General features: G+C 34.9%; 2 protein-coding genes and 1 pseudogene across 2 annotated transcripts; 1 reads left to right on the forward strand and 2 right to left on the reverse strand.

Moving 5' to 3' along the window:
• Positions 1-6812: 6812 nt before the first annotated feature.
• Positions 6813-8642, reverse strand: LOC120163792 (annotated as a pseudogene).
• Positions 8643-9293: 651 nt separating this feature from the next.
• On the forward strand, positions 9294-10288 carry LOC120163795 (NDR1/HIN1-like protein 6). The gene has a single exon (XM_039173623.1). The coding sequence runs from the start codon at positions 9347-9349 to the stop codon at positions 10181-10183; it is 837 nt and encodes a 278-aa protein (XP_039029554.1). The 5' UTR covers positions 9294-9346; the 3' UTR covers positions 10184-10288.
• Positions 10289-11379: 1091 nt separating this feature from the next.
• Positions 11380-12997, reverse strand: LOC120163763 (acyl-lipid (9-3)-desaturase-like). Its single transcript, XM_039173601.1, has one exon. The coding sequence runs from the start codon at positions 12912-12914 to the stop codon at positions 11571-11573; it is 1344 nt and encodes a 447-aa protein (XP_039029532.1). The 5' UTR covers positions 12915-12997; the 3' UTR covers positions 11380-11570.
• Between the last annotated feature and the right edge of the window lie 9924 nt (positions 12998-22921).

Genomic DNA, 22921 nt, shown 5'->3' on the forward strand with positions numbered 1-22921 from the left:
GATAGTTTTCTGTTTCCTCGAGCACCAAACGACATGACATGTACTAAGAAACACTATATGTCCAGACACAGATCGTCTGTCATCAAGGCTGCCACCCCAATCAGTATCAGCAAATGCCATAATTTCAAGTGATTTGCAGTGCATGAGAATGTGAGACCATAGTTTAACGTTCCAGCTAAATATCGAAGTATCCTCATTATTGCAGCCAAATGCAATTCTTGCAGAGCATGCATATATTGAGCTACCTTGTTGACACTAAATGCAATATCGGGTCTCGTATGACAAACATATATAAGAGAATCAACAATACTACGATATTATTGGGCATTAGTTAACAACTCACCAGCTTCCTGAGTCAACTTTGGAGCACCTACCATTGGGGTGGCTGAATGTGTAGCATTCAACAAATCTGTCCTTTCCAAAAGCTCAACTATGTATTTCTTCTGAGACAACACCAAGGATTCCTTACTAAGTTTAACTTCAATACCCAAGAAATAGGATAATTCTCCTAGATCCTTCAAGGAAAAATCCTGATACAAGGCTTGAACCACACCATCAATGTCATGAGAAGAACCATCTGTAAGAATGATATCATCAACATAAATAAGAATATACATATAACAACCTCCATCAACTCTAAAATAATTTGTATACATATATATAGAAATTGAATACTTGTGCTTTCATTGTAATTTTTATGCATAAACTCTATTAATTTTATAATATTTTAATATATGTATAATAGATGAAAAGTATTTCACATGTTGGAGAAAATGGTAAAAAGGTGAAGGTATTATATGATATGTGAGACGATGAAGCCTTATACACAAAAACAATTGAATATTAGGTGAGATTTATTAAAAAAAAGAATGAAAACTTTGGAAAAGGCTAAAAGAAAAAGATGTTAGTCTTGGATGGAATCCTACAAAAGGAACCATTAATGCTTCCGAAGAGTGGTGGTAATAGCTTTATTTTTTATTTATAATTCTATACTAAAACTATCACGCCTGAAGCTCAAAGATTCAGACTTACAAGCTTTGGTCATGAATTAGAAGATAAGTTGGACTAAATGTTCAAAAGAAAAATTACTATTTGTGATAAAGCATAAAGACCTTCTTTGGGTATATTACCTAATATTGAGATATTAAGAAATGAATGAAACTTAACCAAATGTATATTCATCTCTTCAATATATGAGCTGGTATTATATACATGCTTGCACAACTAGAAGTAACTACACAACAACTCTAACAACCTTAACCCACTCCTAACTAACACCCTAACACTAACAATGTTAACCACCTCACTCGTACATTCATTCACTTAACAGCCTACTAACAGTCTAATATTCTCCTTGCTCCTTTGACTTCTTTCTTCTTCATTAATAAGGCAAAACACGCAACTTGTCCCTGAACACCTCAAATACTCCTTTTGTTAGTGACTTGGTGAGCTCGTCTTCCACTTGATGACTAGCTGAAATAACAGCCTTTATAGGAAAATCAAGCTACACCTTAACCATTTGATGAAACATCTCAAAAGCATTTACTGCTTGAGCCTTGTCAGTTAACAGATACAACCACGAATGTCTGGTGCATGCATCAACAAATATTACATAGTACTTGTAACCATTTGAGACAACATGTGAGGATCCTCAAAGATCTGTAAAAACTAACTGAAAAGAAGTATCATACACGGTTGTAGAAGCATGAAATGGTTACTTATGACTCTTTCCCATTAGGCAGGCAACACACGTTTTATTAATACTTGAAGGAAGAATTACATTTAGTTCCTTACAAACTTTTACTAGGCTATCATGCTAGGGATGTCCCAAACGCTGATGCCACAAGTCATACACAGATTTAGACAATTGTGTTGTATAAACTTCTGCCTTAGAACCATCTTCAACTGATGAATCAACAAAAAAGGAGTACAAACCACCATCTTTTCTTCCTCGAAGCAAAATTGCACCAGTCTTTTTATCACGTACACAACACTAATGTGCATGGAATTCAAAGAAAATGTTGTTATCCCTAGCAAGTTTTCACACCGATAGTAGATTCTTGGTTATTCTTGGCACATGCAATAAATCAGTTAATAACAACACATGAGATGATGTATATAAAGGAGATAGACCAATAGATTTAACATATAATGCAACACCATCACCAACAATTAATTTGCCTGGATTGTTAAAATCCATCGTTTAAGTGATATTCATGCCATCAGAAGTAACATGGTGTGTGGTACCCAAATCCACAATCCAATGCTCACGAGAAGCTTGTGGCTTAAGTTATGTCAGCTGATGAGATACAGACTTCTGAGTGGCACCACAATCACACCCACCGTCCTTACTTTTACTAGAACATAATAAGCAGTACCAGACTCATTCTTTGAATAAGAGTTACTGTTGGCTGTAACTCTAGAAAAATCTTCATCAAATCGATGCCAACATCGATCAACCAGATGGTCATTCTTCCCACACAATTAGCACTGCAACCGAGATCGACCCCGTCTTGGACCAACTGATCATCCATGAGAGTACATCTGGCTAGATGAAACATTACGCTTAGGTTAATCTACAGATTTACTTGACATTTGCCCTTGAGCACTCATAGGGAGTGATTCGAGTGGATCACAAAACCCTACTAACCGAGTCTCAGCATCCAGCAACATGGTGTAAATAGTATCAATAGATACCGACTCTCGCATCGTGGTTATGACAGCCACAAAAGACTGATACTCATGAGCCAAGCCCTTCAAAATACTTGCAACATGCATCTTCTGAGACACAACACAACCATAAGATGCTAGGGCATCACATGCTTCTTTAACTCAAGTAAGATACACTCTCATTGACTCATCACCTTTCTTAAAAGACTAGAACTTGTAATTGAAGCTAATGACAACAGTTGTAGATCTATTCGAGAAAAACTGAAGCATCGTATTCCAAACTACGGAGGCCATTTCAGCACCCACAAATTGATGTAGAAGTTGTGGGCTGATCATTGATAGCAACCAGGACTCAAGAGTACTATCCTGAACCACAAACTCTTCATACAACTCATTCGATACAGCTTCACTAGAATCATCAAGCACCGTTTGCGACGGAGCAGTCATCGAACCTATGAGTAGCCATTCTAATCTATGACTACGAACAGTGAGCAACACTTGTTGTTTCCATAACAGAAAATTTTCTTCATAAAGAATGTCGTTAATTTTCTTATTAGAGAATGTCGTTAACCTTCTTATTAGAGAATGTCTTAGCATTCCTTGAAACATTCTCCATTGAAGAAGACAACCGGTCAGTACTCATCATGATGATTTTTTTTCAAGCAGCGAAAGCACAAAGAAACCGCCCAGAACGTTTAGCGAAAGATACCATATTGAGATATTAAGAAATGAATGAAACTTAACAAAATGTATATTCGTCTCTTCAATACATCAGCTGGTATTATATACATGCTTGCACAACTAGTTGTAACTACACAATAGCTCTAACAGCCTTAACCAACTCCTAACTAACATGTAACAAATTACTAACAATGTTAACCACCTCACGCATACATTCATACACTTAACAGCCTACTAACAGTCTACTAACAGTCTAATACCTAATGATTTTATTGAGCATGGTTATAATGAGACACTTGAAGAAATTGAAGAAGAAAATGCAATGGGTGTTGCTAATGTGTTACACCAAGTAGGACTTGATGACAATAATGAAAATCTTAAAATTCAATATGAGTCTACACAACTTGTGCAAAAAAAATGAAAATCCAATGAGATAAGATCTTCACATTTAATTAATGAAAAAAGAAAATCTTCAAAGAAAATTGGAGGGGCTGCAAAATTATCTATGTAAATTGATAAACTACGTAGTACAACTGAAAATGTGAGTAATACCACCACATCTAGTCTAACTCCTTATATGGATCCATTTGGTATTTCACGAGTAATTAAAATACTTGATGAAATATCAGAGGATGTTCTAGAAGCAAGTGAACTCTACTTTTACGCGTTAAAACTAATAACAAAATAAGGAGAATGAATCGTGTTTTTATCCATTTCTCCTAAGATTAAAGTTTAGTGGCTTAATATGGAAATATAAGAGAGTTCAAGAATTTCTAGTTTTATTTATCCTTGAGATATGCAACACCAAAGTTCTATTGAACACTGATAAGTGTCACTTTCGTATAATTTTTAGTTTGACTTAAACATTGATAAATGTCATTTATGTTTAATCTTTTCCTTATACATGTTTTATATTTAATCCTTATAATTTTTCATTAAAATGTTTAATTTTTTTCTTATAATTTTTCATAGGTGATGAGCATGAGTAACATCAATAGCTCCTATGATGATGAAAATGATGATGAAAAGGAGAATAATGATATTTCGTAACATGTGCAGAGCTATAATAGGTTGTTTAGAGTTGTAACTTCCTTTGTGCAATTATATTGTGAAAAGTATTTATTGAAACAACCATACATGAACTCGAAACAGTAGGGTGATGTTTGGATTCAAGAGATTCTTAATGATCATGAATCACATTGCATGATTAATTTTAGAATGTCAAAAACTATATTCACAAGGTTGTTGCAAGTTCTGGAAAGAAGATATAATTTATAAAGTTCAAAGAACATTTCTTCTTATGAAATGTTAGGTATCTTTTTATATATATTGGGCATTGGTGCATCGATTTTTCAGTGTCGAGAGAGATTTCAAAGTTCTAGATGGACAATCAACCAATATTTTATAATTATGTTCGAAAAAGTTTCTCAGATGGATATCGATATAATTGCAGTATATGATTGTACTTTTAGTTCAATCCAAAACAAATACGCAATGATTCTAGACACATGCCTTATTTTAAGGTAATATTTTTATATTATAATATCATAGTTTATGATATATTTATTTACTTTGAATATGTGTGTATAATAATATGATTATTTATAGGATTGCATTGGTGCAATGGATGGTATACATATTCCTACCATTCTTCCACCAAACGAACAAATTCCCTAGATAAGAAGAAAAGGTGTACCAACTCAAAATGCCATGGCGATTTGCGATTTTAATATGTGTTTCACATTTGTCGTTACGGGATGAGAAGGATCAACACCCACCAAATGGTAAATGTCTTTTATCTATTTTTTAAATTAAATATAAATTATTTAATTGTTTATTTCTTGTATTGTGATATATAGAAAAACATTATCTCATTGATTTCGGATATCCTCAAGTGAGAGATTTTCTCGAGCCTTATAAAGGAAAACGATATCATTTACCTGACTTTCGTAGAGGTAGACTTATATCGGGTAAAGAATAGATATTCAATCACTCACCTTCATCATTATGTAGTGTGATTGAACGAGCTTTTGGTGAGTTGAAAAAAATGGGCCATTTTAAGGGATATTCCAAGTTACAGTTTCCGTCGTTGGCTAACGTTTCTGGGGCTAAATGTAAAGTTGATCTAAGGATAAAGATCTGGAACTGGACCTTTTGAGAACAAAAAAGTTTAGGTTTTTATTTTTTGAATCCAATTGTTTATCTTAAATTCCAAATAGATGTTATAATAGCTCGAGAGAATTAGTACAAGTAATTTAATTGCAGTTTATTTTGTCCGCCTTTCCTCAATGCAATTGCCAAGCTCTATCTGTTGAAATCTTTTACGAGAGAAGAGGAAGCCATTAAAAAGTGTGAAAGTAACTGATAACTGATAAAAAAAAAAAAGGGCTTTAACTTTTGACCTTTTCTAGTAAAATGAAGTGCTTGGAATTGCGTGGGGACCAATGTGCTTACTGAAATCAATGGTATCTCTCTTTTATGAGCTTCAGAGTCGGAACAACAAGGTCAAATGTAGACGCCATTGGTTAAATTAAATTAATAAGTTGATTTTCAAGTTTAGATTTGTTAATTTAAAAAACCAGTGTTCAGAATAAAATTATTTTGATATTTAACAAAGTAATTTAATTTTTTTATTCAGTTTCTAGTTTTCTTATTTCTTTAAATTTTCTTTCTTTTTTTTTATCAAATTTGAATCATATACTCTTAAATCGATATAGAATTTTTCTTTTTGTAGCTCCAATTACTCTTTTGAAAATAAATTTTTTTAATAATTTAAAACCTATTCATCGAAGAGTAATCCACCTAAATCTATCTATGGGCTTTGTCTTTGTTCCATTACAAATCTTTTACACGCCTTCAATATATGATGGAATCAAACCCATTGTGTGTTAATTTTGGTTTGACCTTGAAAATCGATTTAATTGATTTCAATTTGATTATAAAAATGGTTAACAAAATAATCCGACTGAAAAATCCAAAGACCATACAAAGTTAACAATTCACTCCAGCATCACCTAAACCAACAATGATTGATATAGGGAAAACAATTAACAAACCAAATGAATTCACCCAACTCAGCTTACCAATTCGTTGTTTATTAGTGCCCCAAGTCCCACACTCTTCAAGGTAAACAAGTGGTCATTATTAATTTGGGTTTGGGTCCTCCGGCCCTACCACTTATCACTCATCGACTAGTATCTTGCCAAATAAACCTCAATTGGCTCTGAGCATTGGTCCACATTCTAAGCTGGCAATGCTACATTTTAGGGTCCACTTTCCCAATCAGATTGTCTGTTAATTGATGGCAAATGCAAACCAGAGCTACCAATGAAGCAAGAAATAAAGCAAAACTTGATACTAAAAGCCATTTTAGATTGATCTATGAAATGGAGTAAGACGTAGAATAGAAAGACCCGAGTACTTTTAATCATAAAAAAAAAAACATAAGCGTAAATAATAATTGAAGACCTCGCAGCAATGACAAAACATAGAGAGCCTTCACATTTTCATCCCAAATTTCTCACCCATGAGTGTTGACAGCTTCCCATACCAAGTTCTTTGGAACTGCATTGCTGAGAACCCTGGCCTGCAACGCGGCCGATCTAAGAGTCTCGATAGTCATCACGTTAGCCTTCCAAAACGAACCGCAATTGTACGCCAGTTGTGTTTCTTGCATAGCTCCTTGACCAATGGTGAGATTTTCCGCAGATGGCACCTTGGCAACCTTGGAACAAATGGTGCTCAACCTGGAATTGCAGGCCACCATAAAACCAATCCATCCATGATGAACATGATATGTTAAGCGTCCCATCGGTTTGCATCTCGAACCAATGTTCCCACTTGGAGTCCGATGTAACGCTAGACGAAAAATGGTTTAGGCAGAAACTGAACATGTTGGATTCCGGTTACAGCAAAACTGGCAACCACAAACATCACTCTTTCATGCAAATTAGGCAAGCAAGAGACAGTGGATACCAAGTCCAAAAAAAAAAACAGGAGACCCAAAATCTCCTGACCCTTATTTGGGACCTTCTTAGAGAACAACAACAAGAAAGATTGTGCAAACAGATTAATCCTAGCAAAGCACATCACAGGATAAAATGTCCAATGCTGGTAACTAACCAAGAACCTAGTGAAAGAATCAAAGTTCATCTTCCTTCCATAGAAAGCAGATGTGATTGAATTAAAGAACTTGGAAGATACCGTGAAAAACGGCATGTGCTGAAGATCGGGGATCGAAAATCGAGACTGTTGAAGCAATGTGATGAGCATTGTGAGTCCATTTCCACCATCCCATACTGATCCCTGCAGGCAATTCCCAGAGAGGAGCTGAGCAAATCTATTGATTTTTCGGTTAGTCATCACCACGTAATGCCCAGAATCATGTCCGATCCAGCCGCTCTGTATCCACAAAAACCCCATCAACCCACCACAATGAGGTGAACCCAAGAGCTGTCAGAGAACAAAACACCGTAAACACTGATGGAAAACAACAATGAGAGATACCATAACCTCTACTTTAATAAATTTACTTTAATTTGCAAACACTGGATTATTTTTTGTAATATTCTTTTTGTCAAAATAAGTATTTAAAATTATTTTATTTTTTTTCTTAACTAATTAAATATATTTTATTTTTATTTTAATATGAAAAATATATATTTTAATCTTATCTTCACTAAAAATATATCTTATTCTTATTTTAACTTCAAAATATATATTTTATACTTATCTTTAACTTTAAAAAAATGTTCTTGAAATATCTCAAATTCAAAGATATTTCATTCTTAAGTTAAAATATTATTAATTTTGAGTAAAGTATTTACATACTAAGTTATAGGATATATATTATTTGTTGTTTAAACTATAATAAATGATCATTGGCTCAATGGTTTGTTGCCTTTTATCTCACCTGGTCGGTCTTTAGTTCTATTCCTCTTGCTCTCCTTGTGTGTTGATCTATTTTGTTTCAACAAGAGGGTGATACATGTGGTAAATAAAACTTTTAATTTATTAAAATTAAGATCAAATTAAAAGAATATATAAGTAATATAGACCACTTCTGTAATTATATCAAAATATTTGAACTGTCAGCCATAAAAATTTTATAGACTAAGGCAAGATAAACATAATGAAATGTTTATCTAATAATTCATACATTTTTTAATTTAGGGTAAACTAACTATTTAGACACCCGTGTATTACGTAATTTATGTTTTGGTCACTCAACTATTATTTTTTTCAAAATCATAGTTAACCTTACATTTTGGTGTATTTTGATCACTCACCATTAAAAAAATTTAACGATGTTAACATGACATTTTTTAATTATTTTTCAATCATGATATGGCATTACCTTATGATGACATGTCAACATCATTGTTAAATTTTTAAAGATGAGTGACCAAAATATAAATTAAGTGCCATTTAAAATAAAAAATAGTTATATGACCAAAATAAAAAGTAAATAATTTATGAGTGACTCAATAATAAATGGGAGCTTGGATTGGATCTGCATGAATTCTATTAATCAAAATAGTTGAGTGGTCTGATTGATTAAATCAAAATATTGATAATCAAATTAAAATCTGATAATAGTTAAATGGTCACTAGTATAGCTTACCCTTAAATTTAGTACTTTTAAGAATGATTTTTAATTTTTTAGAATCTTGACTAGCCACGCCCTAAAAAATTCAGATAAGTAGGCATCAACGGTGACTCTAACTCAAACATGTCTAGTACATGTTCCAAGCCAAGCCAATGGCTAAATAGCAAAGTTTTATAACAGTTAGAATTTTAGAACAGTGAAATCAATTTAATGATTTAATAATACATTGAATATAGCTAATATTTTCGTTGTAATGAAAACAAATTATAGAATCTGGTGAGGTGGCATCGTCCTCTTTGGCTGGATTGCACCTTTCCACTTTCCCTTCATTTTCTTGCCTTTGAAATTCTCTCTCTCGTTTACACATTCCACACCTTCTTTTTCAGAATGTCAGAGAAAATCCCTACCTCCAAACCCACCGCCACAGCTGCTGCTCCACCTGCCGCCAAAGGCGGCGCCGGTGGACTTGCGGCCAGCAAAACAGCTACACCAAACGGCGGTACCAAAACATCCCATCTTTACAACCCCACTTCACGCCCACCGTACCGTCCGCAACCCTATAACCGCCGTCACCAAAATCGTCCTCGGCGGAACTGTTGTTGTTGCTTCTGTTGCTGGTCCATCCTCGTAATTCTCGTACTCGTGCTTTTGGGTGCCATAACTGGCACCGTGCTCTACGTCCTTTACCGCCCTCAACTCCCCTCTTTCACCCTCGCTTCACTCCGCGTCCACCGTCTGAACTTAACGACCTCCGCCGACTCCTCCTCCTCCCACCTCTTAACCCTTTTCAACCTAACCCTTTCTTCCAAAAACCCAAACTCATATATCTCCTTCTCTTACGACCCCTTCGTCGTCTCATGCGTGTCGAGCAACAGCGACGTGTTCTTAGGCCACGGAGCATTGCCGGCATTCGTCAGTGACAGAAAAAACGACACCACTTTCAGGGGGGTGGTGGTGACGACGTCGAGTGATCTGGATGTGGATACGGTGAACAGCTTAAGACCGGGTCTGAAGAAGAAAAATGGGGTGTCCTTGAAAATTGAAATGGATACCAGAGTGATGGTGAAAATGGGTGGATCGGGGAGCAAGAAGGTGGGAATTAGGGTTACCTGCGATGGGATTAAAGGGAGTATTCCCAAAGGTATGTCGCCGTCGTTGGCTAACGTTTCTGGGGCTAAATGTAAAGTTGATCTAAGGATAAAGATCTGGAACTGGACCTTTTGAGAACAAAAAAGTTTAGGTTTTTATTTTTTGAATCCAATTGTTTTATCTTAAATTCCAAAATAGATGTTATAATAGCTCGAGAGAATTAGTACAAGTAATTTAATTGCAGTTTATTTTGTCCCGCCTTTCCTCAATGCAATTGCCAAGCTCTATCTGTTGAAATCTTTTACGAGAGAAGAGGAAGCCATTAAAAAGTGTGAAAGTAACTGATAACTGATAAAAAAAAAGGGCTTTAACTTTTGACCTTTTCTAGTAAAATGAAGTGCTTGGAATTGCGTGGGGACCAATGTGCTTACTGAAATCAATGGTATCTTCTTCTTTATGAGCTTCAGAGTCGGAACAACAAGGTCAAATGTAGACGCCATTGGTTAAATTAAATTAATAAGTTGATTTTCAAGTTTAGATTTTGTTAATTTAAAAAACCAGTGTTCAGAATAAAATTATTTTGATATTTAACAAAGTAATTTAATTTTTTTATTCAGTTTCTAGTTTTCTTATTTCTTTAAATTTTCTTTCTTTTTTTTATCAAATTTGAATCATATACTCTTAAATCGATATAGAATTTTTCTTTTTGTAGCTCCAATTACTCTTTTTGAAAATAAATTTTTCTTCTAATAATTTAAAACCTATTCATCGAAGAGTAATCCACCTAAATCTATCTATGGGCTTTGTCTTTGTTCCATTACAAATCTTTTACACGCCTTCAATATATGATGGAATCAAACCCATTGTGTGTTAAGTTTGGTTTGACCTTGAAAATCGATTTAATTGATTTCAATTTGATTATAAAAATGGTTAACAAAATAATCCGACTGAAAAATCCAAATTGACCATACAAAGTTAACAATTCACTCCAGCATCACCTAAACCAACAATGATTGATATAGGGAAAACAATTAACAAACCCAAATGAATTCACCCAACTCAGCTTACCAATTCGTTGTTTATTAGTGGCCCCAAGTCCCAACACTCTTCAATGTAAACAAGTGGTCATTATTAATTTGGGTTTGGGTCCTCCGGCCCTACCACTTATCACTCATCGACTAGTATCTTGCCAAATAAACCTCAATTGGCTCTGAGCATTGGTCCACATTCTAAGCTGGCAATGCTACTTTTAGGGTCCACTTTCCCAATCAGATTGTCTGTTAATTGATGGCAAATGCAAACCAGAGCTACCCAATGAAGCAAGAATTTGATAAAGCAAAACTTGATACTAAAAGCCATTTTAGATTTGATCTATGAATCTCAGAGTAATGGACGTAAAAGCATAGAAAGAGACCCGAGTACTTTTAATCATAAAAAAAAAACATAAGCGTAAATAATAATTGAAGACCTCGCAGCAATGACAAAACATAGAGGAGCCTTCACATTTTCAATCCCAAATTTCTCACCCATGAGTGTTGACAGCTTCCCATACCAAGTTCTTTGGAACTGCATTGCTGAGAACCCTGGCCTGCAACGCGGCCGATCTAAGAGTCTCGATAGTCATCACGTTAGCCTTCCAAAACGAACCGCAATTGTACGCCAGGTTGTGTTTCTTGCATAGCTCCTTGACCAATGGTGAGATTTTCCGCAGATGGCACCTTGGCAACCTTGGAAACAAATGGTGCTCAACCTGGAATTGCAGGCCACCATAAAACCAATCCATCCATGATGAACATGATATGTTAAGCGTCCCATCGGTTTGCATCTCGAACCAATTGTTCCCACTTGGAGGTCCGATGTAAACGCTAGACGAAAAATGGTTTAGGCAGAACTGAACATGTTGGATTCCGGTTACAGCAAAACTGGCAACCACAAACATCACTCTTTCATGCAAATTAGGCAAGCAAGAGACAAGCAGTGGATACCAAGTCCAAAAAACAAGGAGACCCAAAATCTCCTGACCCTTATTTGGGACCTTCCTCTTAGAGAACAACAACAAGAAAGATTGTGCAAACAGATTAATCCTAGCAAAGCACATCACAGGATAAAATGTCCAATGCTGGTAACTAACCAAGAACCTAGTGAAAGAATCAAAGTTCATCTTCCTTCCATAGAAAGCAGATGTGATTGAATTAAAGAACTTGGAAGATACCGTGAAAAACGGCATGTGCTGAAGATCGGGATCGAAATCGAGACTGTTGCAAGCAATGTGATGAGCATTGTGAGTCCATTTCCACCATCCCATACTGATCCCTGCAAGGCAATTCCCAGAGAGGAGCTGAGCAAATCTATTGATTTTTCGGTTAGTCATCACCACGTAATGCCCAGAATCATGTCCGATCCAGCCGCTCTGTATCCACAAAAACCCCATCAACCCACCACAAATGAGGTGAACCCAAGAGCTGTCAGAGAACAAAACACCGTAAACACTGATGGAAAACAACAATGCTATGATGCAAATCAAGATGCAAGTAACGTGTCCTTTCTTTTCGAAAAGACCCATCTTTGAAAACTCGGCAGCCAGCCGTCTGTAATCCTTCGATACCTCCGAGACAGAGTAGTCCTCGAGATAGTACCCAGTGAAGAACTTATCGAGATATTGCCAAGCTATACCCGGATGATATGCTACAAAGGCATCGGTGGCGTCTTGGCCGCCTAGATTCAGCAAAGGGACTGCCCCTCCAGGGTGGTCGACACTCCATTCGGTGACATCGTAGATCTTGCCCTGTATAGAGATCCAAAGATCTCCAGGCTTCTTGTGACTTTCAAGCTCCGTTTTGGAAATGTACCTCCTTGAATCCGCCATTGATGCAAGAAATGAGGAACCAAAACAAGGGATTTAGTGACTATGGCATGAGAAAGAAAAAAGATTGGTTTTTTGGGTTATGAATGTGGTGGAGAATGGAAGACGAGATATCAATTATCATGATATATAGGGGGAAATGGGAGGTGGGGTTTATAGTACACACAAGCAACAGCCAAAAAAGAAAACAAAATGAAGAAGCACCATGAAATTGTTTAAACAAATATAATAACAAATGGTTAGTTGAAACTAAAATATCTAGCAGGGCAAGAAGAAGAACATTTGTGAAAAGGATGGAATTTCTGCCTTATCCATTTAATTTTGATTTTTGATTTGAGGGAAAGAAAATTTTGGATTATGATATATTAGAATCTGGCATTACTTTTCTGTGAGTGATTTTTGTGGGTTTTTTTTAATAAATTAAAATGATAATATCATCCTAACATTTTTTTATTTAATTGGTGTTATGATGTTAATTGAAATCAATTTTTAAAAAAGGCAAGTAAACAAATCGGTTTTAACTTTATAGGAACAAAATAACGTAAAATTATTAGTATTTATTATTGGATACTGATAAGTTAAATTTAGATACTAAAATATATAAATCTTTTATTTTTCAAAATTTACACATCAATCATAATTTGTTGTTGATTTTATTTGCTAAAATGAAAAATTAAATAAATTCATTTCACTATAATTGCAATGATAATAATGCTAAGTTCATTAATAAATTACTCACTCTAATTTTGAAAAAATAATGCATTTAAATGGTTGGAAATTATGATTAACATGGCCATGAAAAATAGTTACAAGTTTAAAAAAAAAACCTACAGAAAAGTATAAGAATAAGTAAAACATAATTTGGGCAAGATAAAAAGCAAATCTTTAAAAGATGAAAGTATTTGAAGGTTGGCATCGGGAAATTTCCAATTAAGGTGATAGCTATTCCAGCTAAGATAGTCCATTTTGCTGTTAATTACACAGTTTAAAAGCTAATCTTTTGTTTTTATTATCATTTGTGCATAATCAGTTTATTTACATTTTTAATTATTTTATGGTTTAGAGGATTCGAATGTTTTAGGCCATCTTCATCGTGATATTTGTTTGAAGGTTTTCAACGAATTGTTCAACCTTACACTAATCCTCAACTAATCTTTGTTATTTGGACAACGGATCAAGTCCAACCTAACACGATAATCATATCGTCAGTGGTGAACCATATCATATAGGTCAGAGAAGGTCTCGTCCTTTCAAAATATGGGTGAAATTGATGATATGATACATAATTGACGTGTCATTACACCATGTATATGTTGCATATAGTCTCGGTCAAATTTGGTGTAGAGTATATTGCATATGGTATTAATATTGAAACAAGGGGTATCGATACAAAAAACTTATAGGGAAACATCAATATTATTTCTAGTATCAATATTAGTGTAGAGTATCAGTACTATACTTGTAGTATCCATATTGATTGCTTGGGTATCGATACTCATTAAATTGATCCAAATCTCATAACCCTAAAAGGGTATTGATATCGTGAATTAGTATCGATGTTATACTTGTATATTCGATACTGGATTAATGTATCGATACTAAAATGAGCTTTAAAGTTGAGAAATATAATTCAGCATCAATATCGTTCATCTAGTATCAGTACTCTTATAAGATAATATCGATATTGTATGAACAATATCGATATAAAAAATAATAAATGTTTAAGATTGTTTAATTTAGTCATTAACCGTTGATAATGATTATGATATGATCCTAAACTATGCTAAATTATTTGTTTAATTTAGTCATTGGTAGTTGATAATGATTATGATATGATCCTAAACTATGCTAAATTATGTAATTAGTCCATGATTAAAATTGTAATGATAATTTAGTTCCTAAAATTATAATTTAATTAATTAATTATCCAACATTTGAACTAGGTTAAAAGTTATTGATTCTAATCAATTTAAGTAACATCGTCAAACTTATTTTTGACTAGATCAGGTTGAAGGTGTTACATATGTAATACAATCTAATGAAATTACCAAAATAACACACAAAATTACACATTTAATATATCAAATTAAAAAAATCATTACTCATGCAAATTAGACCTACCTAAAGATATAGGTATAGGATTTGTACATATATTTTTTAAATCAAATTAGAACTGGTTGGATTTAATATAAATTCATATTTAATAATTAAAATTAATTTTTTGCAGTTAATTATATAAATATAAAACAACTACTATTTTACTATTATTTTAAATAATGATTATCAATGAAAACAAATTCAAATCACTCTCATATGTACACAAATCTGATGTGAATGCACCCATAAGTCTCATGTAAATGCACCCATAAGACAAATTATGAAAAGAATATTCACAACCGTATATCCTCCTGCATCCTCAACCCTCTAAAAAGGGAATATCCCATTACTTTATGGGATATACTTTAATTTTGAAGGGTATAGTTTGCATGGGGTTGCATTAGGTGCACAAGAGCTAAAATATAATCCCAGTCAAACCCCATTTAAATTATTAGTATAACTGTTCTTTTCATGTTTAAAATTCTAAGCATAGTTTATGATATTAAAAAAGGGCTACATTTACATGACTGCGTGAAATGTAGACGCTTGCGCTTGCGCTCGCGCTCGCGCTCGCGCATATATGCATATATAAATATATATATTTGAGTAACTTTGTCAATGTTTTAAGCTAGTTTGGTTTTACTTTTGAAAATTGATTTTAAAAAATATTGTAAAAAATATTTATGAAATTATATTTTAAAATTTAACTGTTTGATTAAGACTACTATTAAAATTGATTTTGAAAATATAAAATAATCATTTTAAGCATTATGTTATAAACTAAAATTACACGATGGAAATATAATTTTACGTCAAAAGTGATTTTTCACAACAAAACTAAAAGTTTATACTTTTGAAGTTAGGTTGAAAATCACTTTTCCAACCATGATTTTGAATCAATTTTTGAGTATTTTACATTACTTATGGGGTGGAAAATCACTTTTCCATTATCAGAAGCATTCTCAAATTGGTCAGTGATGGAGTCATACTGAATATCGACACCTTATTGTTTTAATTTTCTTTTATAAATTTAGTATCAATTTAAAAGAATATTGACATATTATTTTTTTAAGTTTTAATATTGTAATTGTAACGTCCTAATCTAGTAAGACCTAAAGATCGATGGATTAAGGTGTCACACGGACCACCAGAGCGGCTGGCCCAAAACTTTTTCTTCTAAAACGACATATTCTTTCACTTTAAAAGTACATTCATCACAAAAATAGCAAAATAAATATATGGTAATTATTTACTATTACGGGAGCCCCAAAAATAATTTTAAGTGCAATATACAAAGTATCTAAAACATATCGACTCGACTCAAACACATAAGGGTCCATATATGATACATGCTTACTAATAATGAATCTGAGACATACTCAACAGCTGACGACTAACTGAAAGGTGATCTAGGTGATGGTCCGTCTAAAAGCTCATTCTACTAACCTGCGTACGGAAACAAATTTCGAATGGTGAGCTCACAAGCTCAGTGCCACACTAATAACCAAACTATACTACATGCAACCTCTAATGCACATGCTTACAACACACTATTAGCAAACAAGTATGCTAAGCTAAATCATACATACAAAGGTAGGAATCATGGTGCGGCTGAGGGGCTACATCTCAGAGCTCATGCAACCCTCTAACCTACCTGGGGTGGGATCCAAAATTCTACACTGGAAACTACACACCCGGCTAATCTTCTTCGTCGAGCCTTGGGGCATCTACGCCTAGTTAGCAAAGAAGTGCCTAGTGAACTATCTTTAATTTGGCCAGATATCCTAACATAGAATCATTTCTTCTTCCACTAGAGCGATCCAGGTGTCCGTTTCATTTTCCAAACATCACGCAAGGCTAGTTTTATGATTCCTTAAGTTATAGGGTTAGGTAAACTCACATCGTTAATATTGTTCTCACTTGATATCTTATTGGAGAGTTTAAAGATGTTTTAGGTCCTTCGATAATGCCTTAAGATTCCCATGATTTCTTGATTTGAACAGGGTAGTTGTAACTCCTTAGACCTGGCCTGGACGTTATGCCCAAATTTAGGTAGTCACATATCGCATTCATAAATTTTTTTCATATTTAAAACAACGTTAAAATCCATAAGAAAGATTCATATGATAAACATATATGTATACACATGTCAGAAAATTGTATAAAACATATACATATAAAAATACCATAGAAAATGTATAAAATATTTACGAAACAAAATATCCGTAATATAGATATATCAAGACGATAGCAAAACACGTGTCACAAAAATATAACATAAATGTATATAGAAATATACAATGCTACAAAATTAGGAGAAGTCGGTCCTCTTGATGTCAAGTTTGCTAACCTAGTATGCTATTATCTGAAAATGTTAAAATTTACGGAATGAGCTAGAAAGCTCAGTGTGCTCCTTATGATGTACAAAAACATACAAATAAAATATTTCAGTAAAATCGGTTTATCAAACATGTTTTAAAAACATGAACACTACCCTTGTCCGATCACCAGAATGTGTAGGTTCCCCAGAACCAAACACCCACTTGTAAACCCAGTAAGGGCTTACCCTGTGCACAAAGCAGAGGAGCCTGCAGTAAGGTTTTATCCTGAGCACAAAGTCGAGGAGCCTGCAGTAAGGACTTACCCTTAGTACAAAGCCGAGGAGCCTACAGTAAGGACTTACCCTGAGCACAAAGCCGAGGAGCCTGCGAAAAGCGGTAAGGTCTTACAAGTCATAGACTAGGCCTGAGATACTTCCTCTAATAAGACCCCCAATGATATAAATAACATGTATGTAGTCGAATGAAAACGGTAGTTTAATCCATTAAAACATGAAAATATTCCATTTTCAAAAATCAGATACGAAAATACGGAAATCCAGAGATCATAACAGAAATATAAAGTAAATCATATACCAGATAAATCTTGTTTAGAAAATCAAGTATTGTGTCTTAAAAATATTTAGTATTATCAGAAATCTAAAACAATTCAGACAGATAGTTGAAAACAATAATGTAACACCAACAGGAAACACACCTATATCGATCTGAGTAGTCTGATAGGGAAGCCTACTACTGAGTTTGTCGATCACGATCAGCGGCAGAGCTAGATCCTACGAATCAAAAAATCCATATCGGAATCATAATATGAATAATATTAACCTTTATTTAAACAATTTACGGAAACCTACGGGTAACTCTCGTAAAATACGGATCGAGCGGATTTGACGGACGAGAAATACTGAATTTAATTGACCCTCGGTCAGGTGAAACACGAGTACCTTCATAAAAATATCTTCTTGGTCAATTCCATAACCAAATCTCAAATAAATAAGCAAAAATGCTAAAAATAATAAGCATTTTTTGGTTAACAAGCTCGATTCGAGGCTTTTGGGTTAGAATTTGGCAAAACGAACTTCGGAATCAGACTCAGAATGTCAAAAAACATAAAATATGGCTTTTAAAAAATTTTGACTTTTTTTGTCAAAGTCAACGGTTCATGTTGGACTGAGTCGGATCGGGTCGGGCAAGTGGGTCGGGTTCGGGCAAGTAGTTCGGGTCAATGAGTCGGGTCGGATCGGGCCATATCCAAGCAGTCCACCACGCGGTGAACTTTCCCCACGCATAGGGCGACGTGTGGAGGCGCGTGCGGGGTTTTACAGGGTCGAAAAATTCCAAAAATTTTCTTAGTGCATTTTAAAGGGTTTTGAGACACTTACCGAGCTCGGTTGACAACGGTGACCAGTGGAGAGCTCGATTTCGAAATGTCAGAAACTTGATATTCCTCACCCCCTCACACGCTAGTGACAACGGAGATAAGAATGACACAGGTGCATTTGAGACGACGCAAATAATACGATGGTGCGTAAGGTGTCAAAAACAGAGCAACGGTCGGTGACGAATCGACGATCAAAGTTTTGTTTCTAAAAGAGGAAAATATTAAAGAGAGAAAAAATAAATTAAATTTTTTCCTGATTTTGGGTTATATAAACCCTAAAAAAAAGGCAAAAACATGCCATAGGTCCTTCATCTTTTGTTGCTTTCTGAAATTGGATACAAAATTTAATCAAAATTTCACTTTGGCTCATGAATTTAATTAATATTCAATTTAGTCCTCGAAAAAAATTTAAGAGAATTTTTGGACTTATTTTTGGGGTGTGACAGTAGTGGTATCGCTGGTGATCCTCTCAATATTGATACTGACCCAGGAGTATCGATACTGCCTTTTTTAGTATCGATATTGACAGCTTAAAATAACTATGTGAAAAGGGGTAGTATCGATACCCCTATTGGGAGTATTGATACTCTACCCTTTCTATTGATACTCCTATATGTATCGGTACCAAAATTATCCTATGGGAAAACAATATTGAAACCCCTCCTCTAGGTATCGAAATCGAGCCTTCAGTATTGATACTCTATGCATGAGAGTATCGATAGTAGTACCCAAAATCCCTTAGATTTTTGCCTTGCTTAAGAACAATATCGTTATTGTTCATTCAGTACCAATACTGGTACTCGAAAATGCCTTGTTTGAGTATTTTAAAACCCTTTCTAAGCACCCTAAAATTCCTTAAGAGGTCCTCAAATGTTATTAACATCTTGTTTGAGTTTATTGAGGTCATAAGGAGTCAACATATAACTTAAAAACACATAAACCTAAAATTTAAAATAAATATGCTCATATATTTCCAAAGTTATTGCAAGCTAAACAGATGCACTAAAAGGTGTACAAATGGTATAGTTAGGTTAAAAATGTGTTACCTTGGTTATCTAGCTGATGAAAACTCCCAAAAAAATATCCAAGGGTCAACTTTTATTTTCCCCTTACCTTTGAGTTTTCTCCCACTTCTTTCACTAATCAAAGAAAAAGTAAATGAGTTACTAACTCATTTAGAAGCTTGGATTAAATTTAACAATACCCCTACAACTTGAATCCACTAAAAGCAAACTAGAATCACTTTATTCTCTTAAACTTCCTTGAAACCCATTTTTGGCTCATAATCTTAAAGCTTGGAATATGGGGCTTAAATTGAAGCTCTTGAAATAAAGATTAACATCCTTACATTTACTAAACTCAAATAGGCTTGAATTTCTTAAAGTTTTCACCTTGAAGAGGAAGAAGAAGAGAGAAAGATGAAGAAAAGGGGAAGAGTGTTTAGCGAGGAAAAGGGGTGGAGTGGTTCTCACAAAAATCATAAAAAATAAGGGGGTTTTAGCTATAGAGTTAAAAATTGGGTTAATTTCAATTTTGGTCATATTTCTTTTTATATCTTAATAACTCCTCCTAAAATCCTATCACTTGGGCCCAATCTAAGCCCAATTCCAACTTAACTAGATTCTAAACTATTCTAATAAGTCTTTTAGGCTTTATTTATATGTCTCAGATCAACCCGAACTACTAACCCGAGATTTGGGGCATTACAACTTTTCCATTCTAATAAGAAATCCCGTCCTCAAAATTTTACTTGAATACAAAATATGCAGATACTGAAGTTACATGTCTTCATCGGTTTTCCATATCGCTTCTTCAACACCATGGTTTCTCCTCAATACCTTCACTAAATGAATCTTTTTATTCCTTAGCTCTTTGACATCCTTTGCCAAGATCCTTAATGGCTCCTCTTCGTATGACTTACATGGTTTTACTCTAGCGGTATAATGTGGGAAGGGTCGGAATGGTATCTCCTTAACATAGACACGGGGTACACATTATGAATATGTTCCAACTCCAGAGGCAAGGCTAAACGGTATGCTACGGGTCCAATCCTCTCGAGAATATCATATGGTCCTATGAATCGTGGGGTAAGCTTTCCTTTGAACCCAAAATGAAGCTCCTTTTTCCATGGAGATACCTTAAATAACATATTATCTTCCATAGTAAGCTCTATGTCATTGCGTTTTAAGTCCACATATGACATTTATCTATCGAAAACTTCTTTTAGTCGACTCTGAATCAACCACACTTTCTCGTCTGTTTCTCTAATTAAGTCAAGACCCACTAACTTTCCTTCACTAAGCTCGGTCTAACATAGGGGAGTCCTATACTTGCATCTATACAAAGCCTCGTAAGGAGCTATTTGGATGCTATACTGGTAGCTGCTATTCTACGCGAACTCCACTAGTGGTAGGTGGTTCTCACAACTGCCTTCAAGGTCCATAATCGTGCACCTAAGCTTATCTTCGAGAATTTGAATAAAATGGTATGAATGATCGTCTGTATGAGGCTAGAAAGTGGTGCTAAACCGTAGTTTGGTGCCTAAGGATTGGTGAAGAGCTTTTTAAAATTAGGAAGTGAAAGGAGGATCCCTATTAAATATGATTGATGTTGGAACCCTATGCAACCTCACTATCTCACGAATATACAACTATGTTAACCTCTCTAAGGTGAAATCCATCCGCACTGGGAGAAAATGAGTTGAATTAGTCAATATATCCACAATAACCCATATTGTGTCATGCCTTTGCCTAGTCATAGGTAACCCAGTTACAAAGTCCACCGTCACTCTTTCCCACTTCCACTGAGGTTTTAGATTGGTTGAAGCAAACCCAAAGGAACTTGGTGTTCCGCCTTAACTTGCTGACATACCAAGCATTTTGTCACGAACTCGGATACTTCCTATTTTAAACCCATCCATTAATATAACAGTCGCAGTTCTTGATACGTCTTATTACAACCCGGGTGAACTGAGAGCGGACTACAATGTGTTTCGTGAAGAATCTTGTTATGTAATTGTTTGACTGCAGGTACGCATAAAAGAACAAAATCTCTCCATCTCGCATCTCAAAACCAAGGGCCTTGCTCCACACGGGCCCTCAAGCGATTATTTGAAACTTACAACCTCTTGACTTCACTTACTAGCGTAGGCTCTACTCTAAGTTCTGCTAACAATCCTTCATGCTCAAAAAACCTCAACCACACTAACAAAGCCCTCAAGTATGATATTGACTTCCTACTCAACCCATCTGTAACTAGATTTGCCTTCCCTAGGTGATAGTCAATCACACAATCATAATCTTTCAGCAACTCTACCCACCTACGATGTCTTAAATTCAACTCTTTATGAGAAGTAGGTATTTGAGGCTCTTGTGGTCGGTGAAGATATGACACTTCTCTCCAAACATATAGTGTCTCTAGATCTTAAGCGCAAAAACTACAGTCGTGAGTTCTAAGTCATGGATAGGGTAATTTCGCTCATACGATTTGAGTTAGCATGATACATAGGCCACTACTTTTCCCTATTACATAAGAACGCAACCTAGACCATTCATAGAGGCGTCACTGAACACTATGAATTTCTTACCAGATTCTGGTTGGGTTAAACATGTGCTTGGGTTAAGATAGTCTTCAATTGTTTAAAACTTTTTTGGCGTTTCTCTTCCCACATAAATAGAACCTCTTTTTGAAGTAGTTTTGTCATCGGTGCAGCTGTCATAGAAAATCTTTTTACAAACCAACGGTAATATCCCACAAAGCCTAAGAAACTATGAACTTCTTTCACATTCTTCGGTGGTTCCCATTCTAATATTGTTTGAATTTTCTAAGGATCAACTTGGATGCCCTTTACCACTACGACATATCCCAAAAAGGTTACGTCAGACAACCAGAACTCATATTTCCCAAATTTAACAAACAACTGATGATCTCGGAATATCTGGAAAAATATGTGAACGTGTTGATCGTGCCCCTTCTCTGACCATGAGTCCACCAGGATATCATCTGTAAAAACCACCATAGACTGGTCTAAGTAAGGGTGGAAGACTCGATTCATCAAGTCCATGAATCTCGCCGGAGTGTTAGTAAATCTAAACGGCATCACCAGGAATTCGTAATGACAATACCTTGTCCTAAATGATTTCTTTACTATATATGCGTCCTTAACCTTCAACTGGTAATACCCATACCTTAAGTCT

The sequence above is a fragment of the Hibiscus syriacus genome, unplaced genomic scaffold (genome assembly GCF_006381635.1).
Source record: "Hibiscus syriacus cultivar Baekdansim isolate YM2019G1 unplaced genomic scaffold, ASM638163v2 tig00111495_pilon, whole genome shotgun sequence".
In the NCBI taxonomy this organism is placed as follows: domain Eukaryota; kingdom Viridiplantae; phylum Streptophyta; class Magnoliopsida; order Malvales; family Malvaceae; genus Hibiscus; species Hibiscus syriacus.

Coding starts and splice junctions, on each gene's coding strand:
- LOC120163795 (XM_039173623.1), top strand. CDS start 9,347: ATGTCAGAGAAAATCCCTACCTCCAAACCCACCGCCACAGCTGCTGCT.
- LOC120163763 (XM_039173601.1), bottom strand. CDS start 12,914: ATGGCGGATTCAAGGAGGTACATTTCCAAAACGGAGCTTGAAAGTCAC.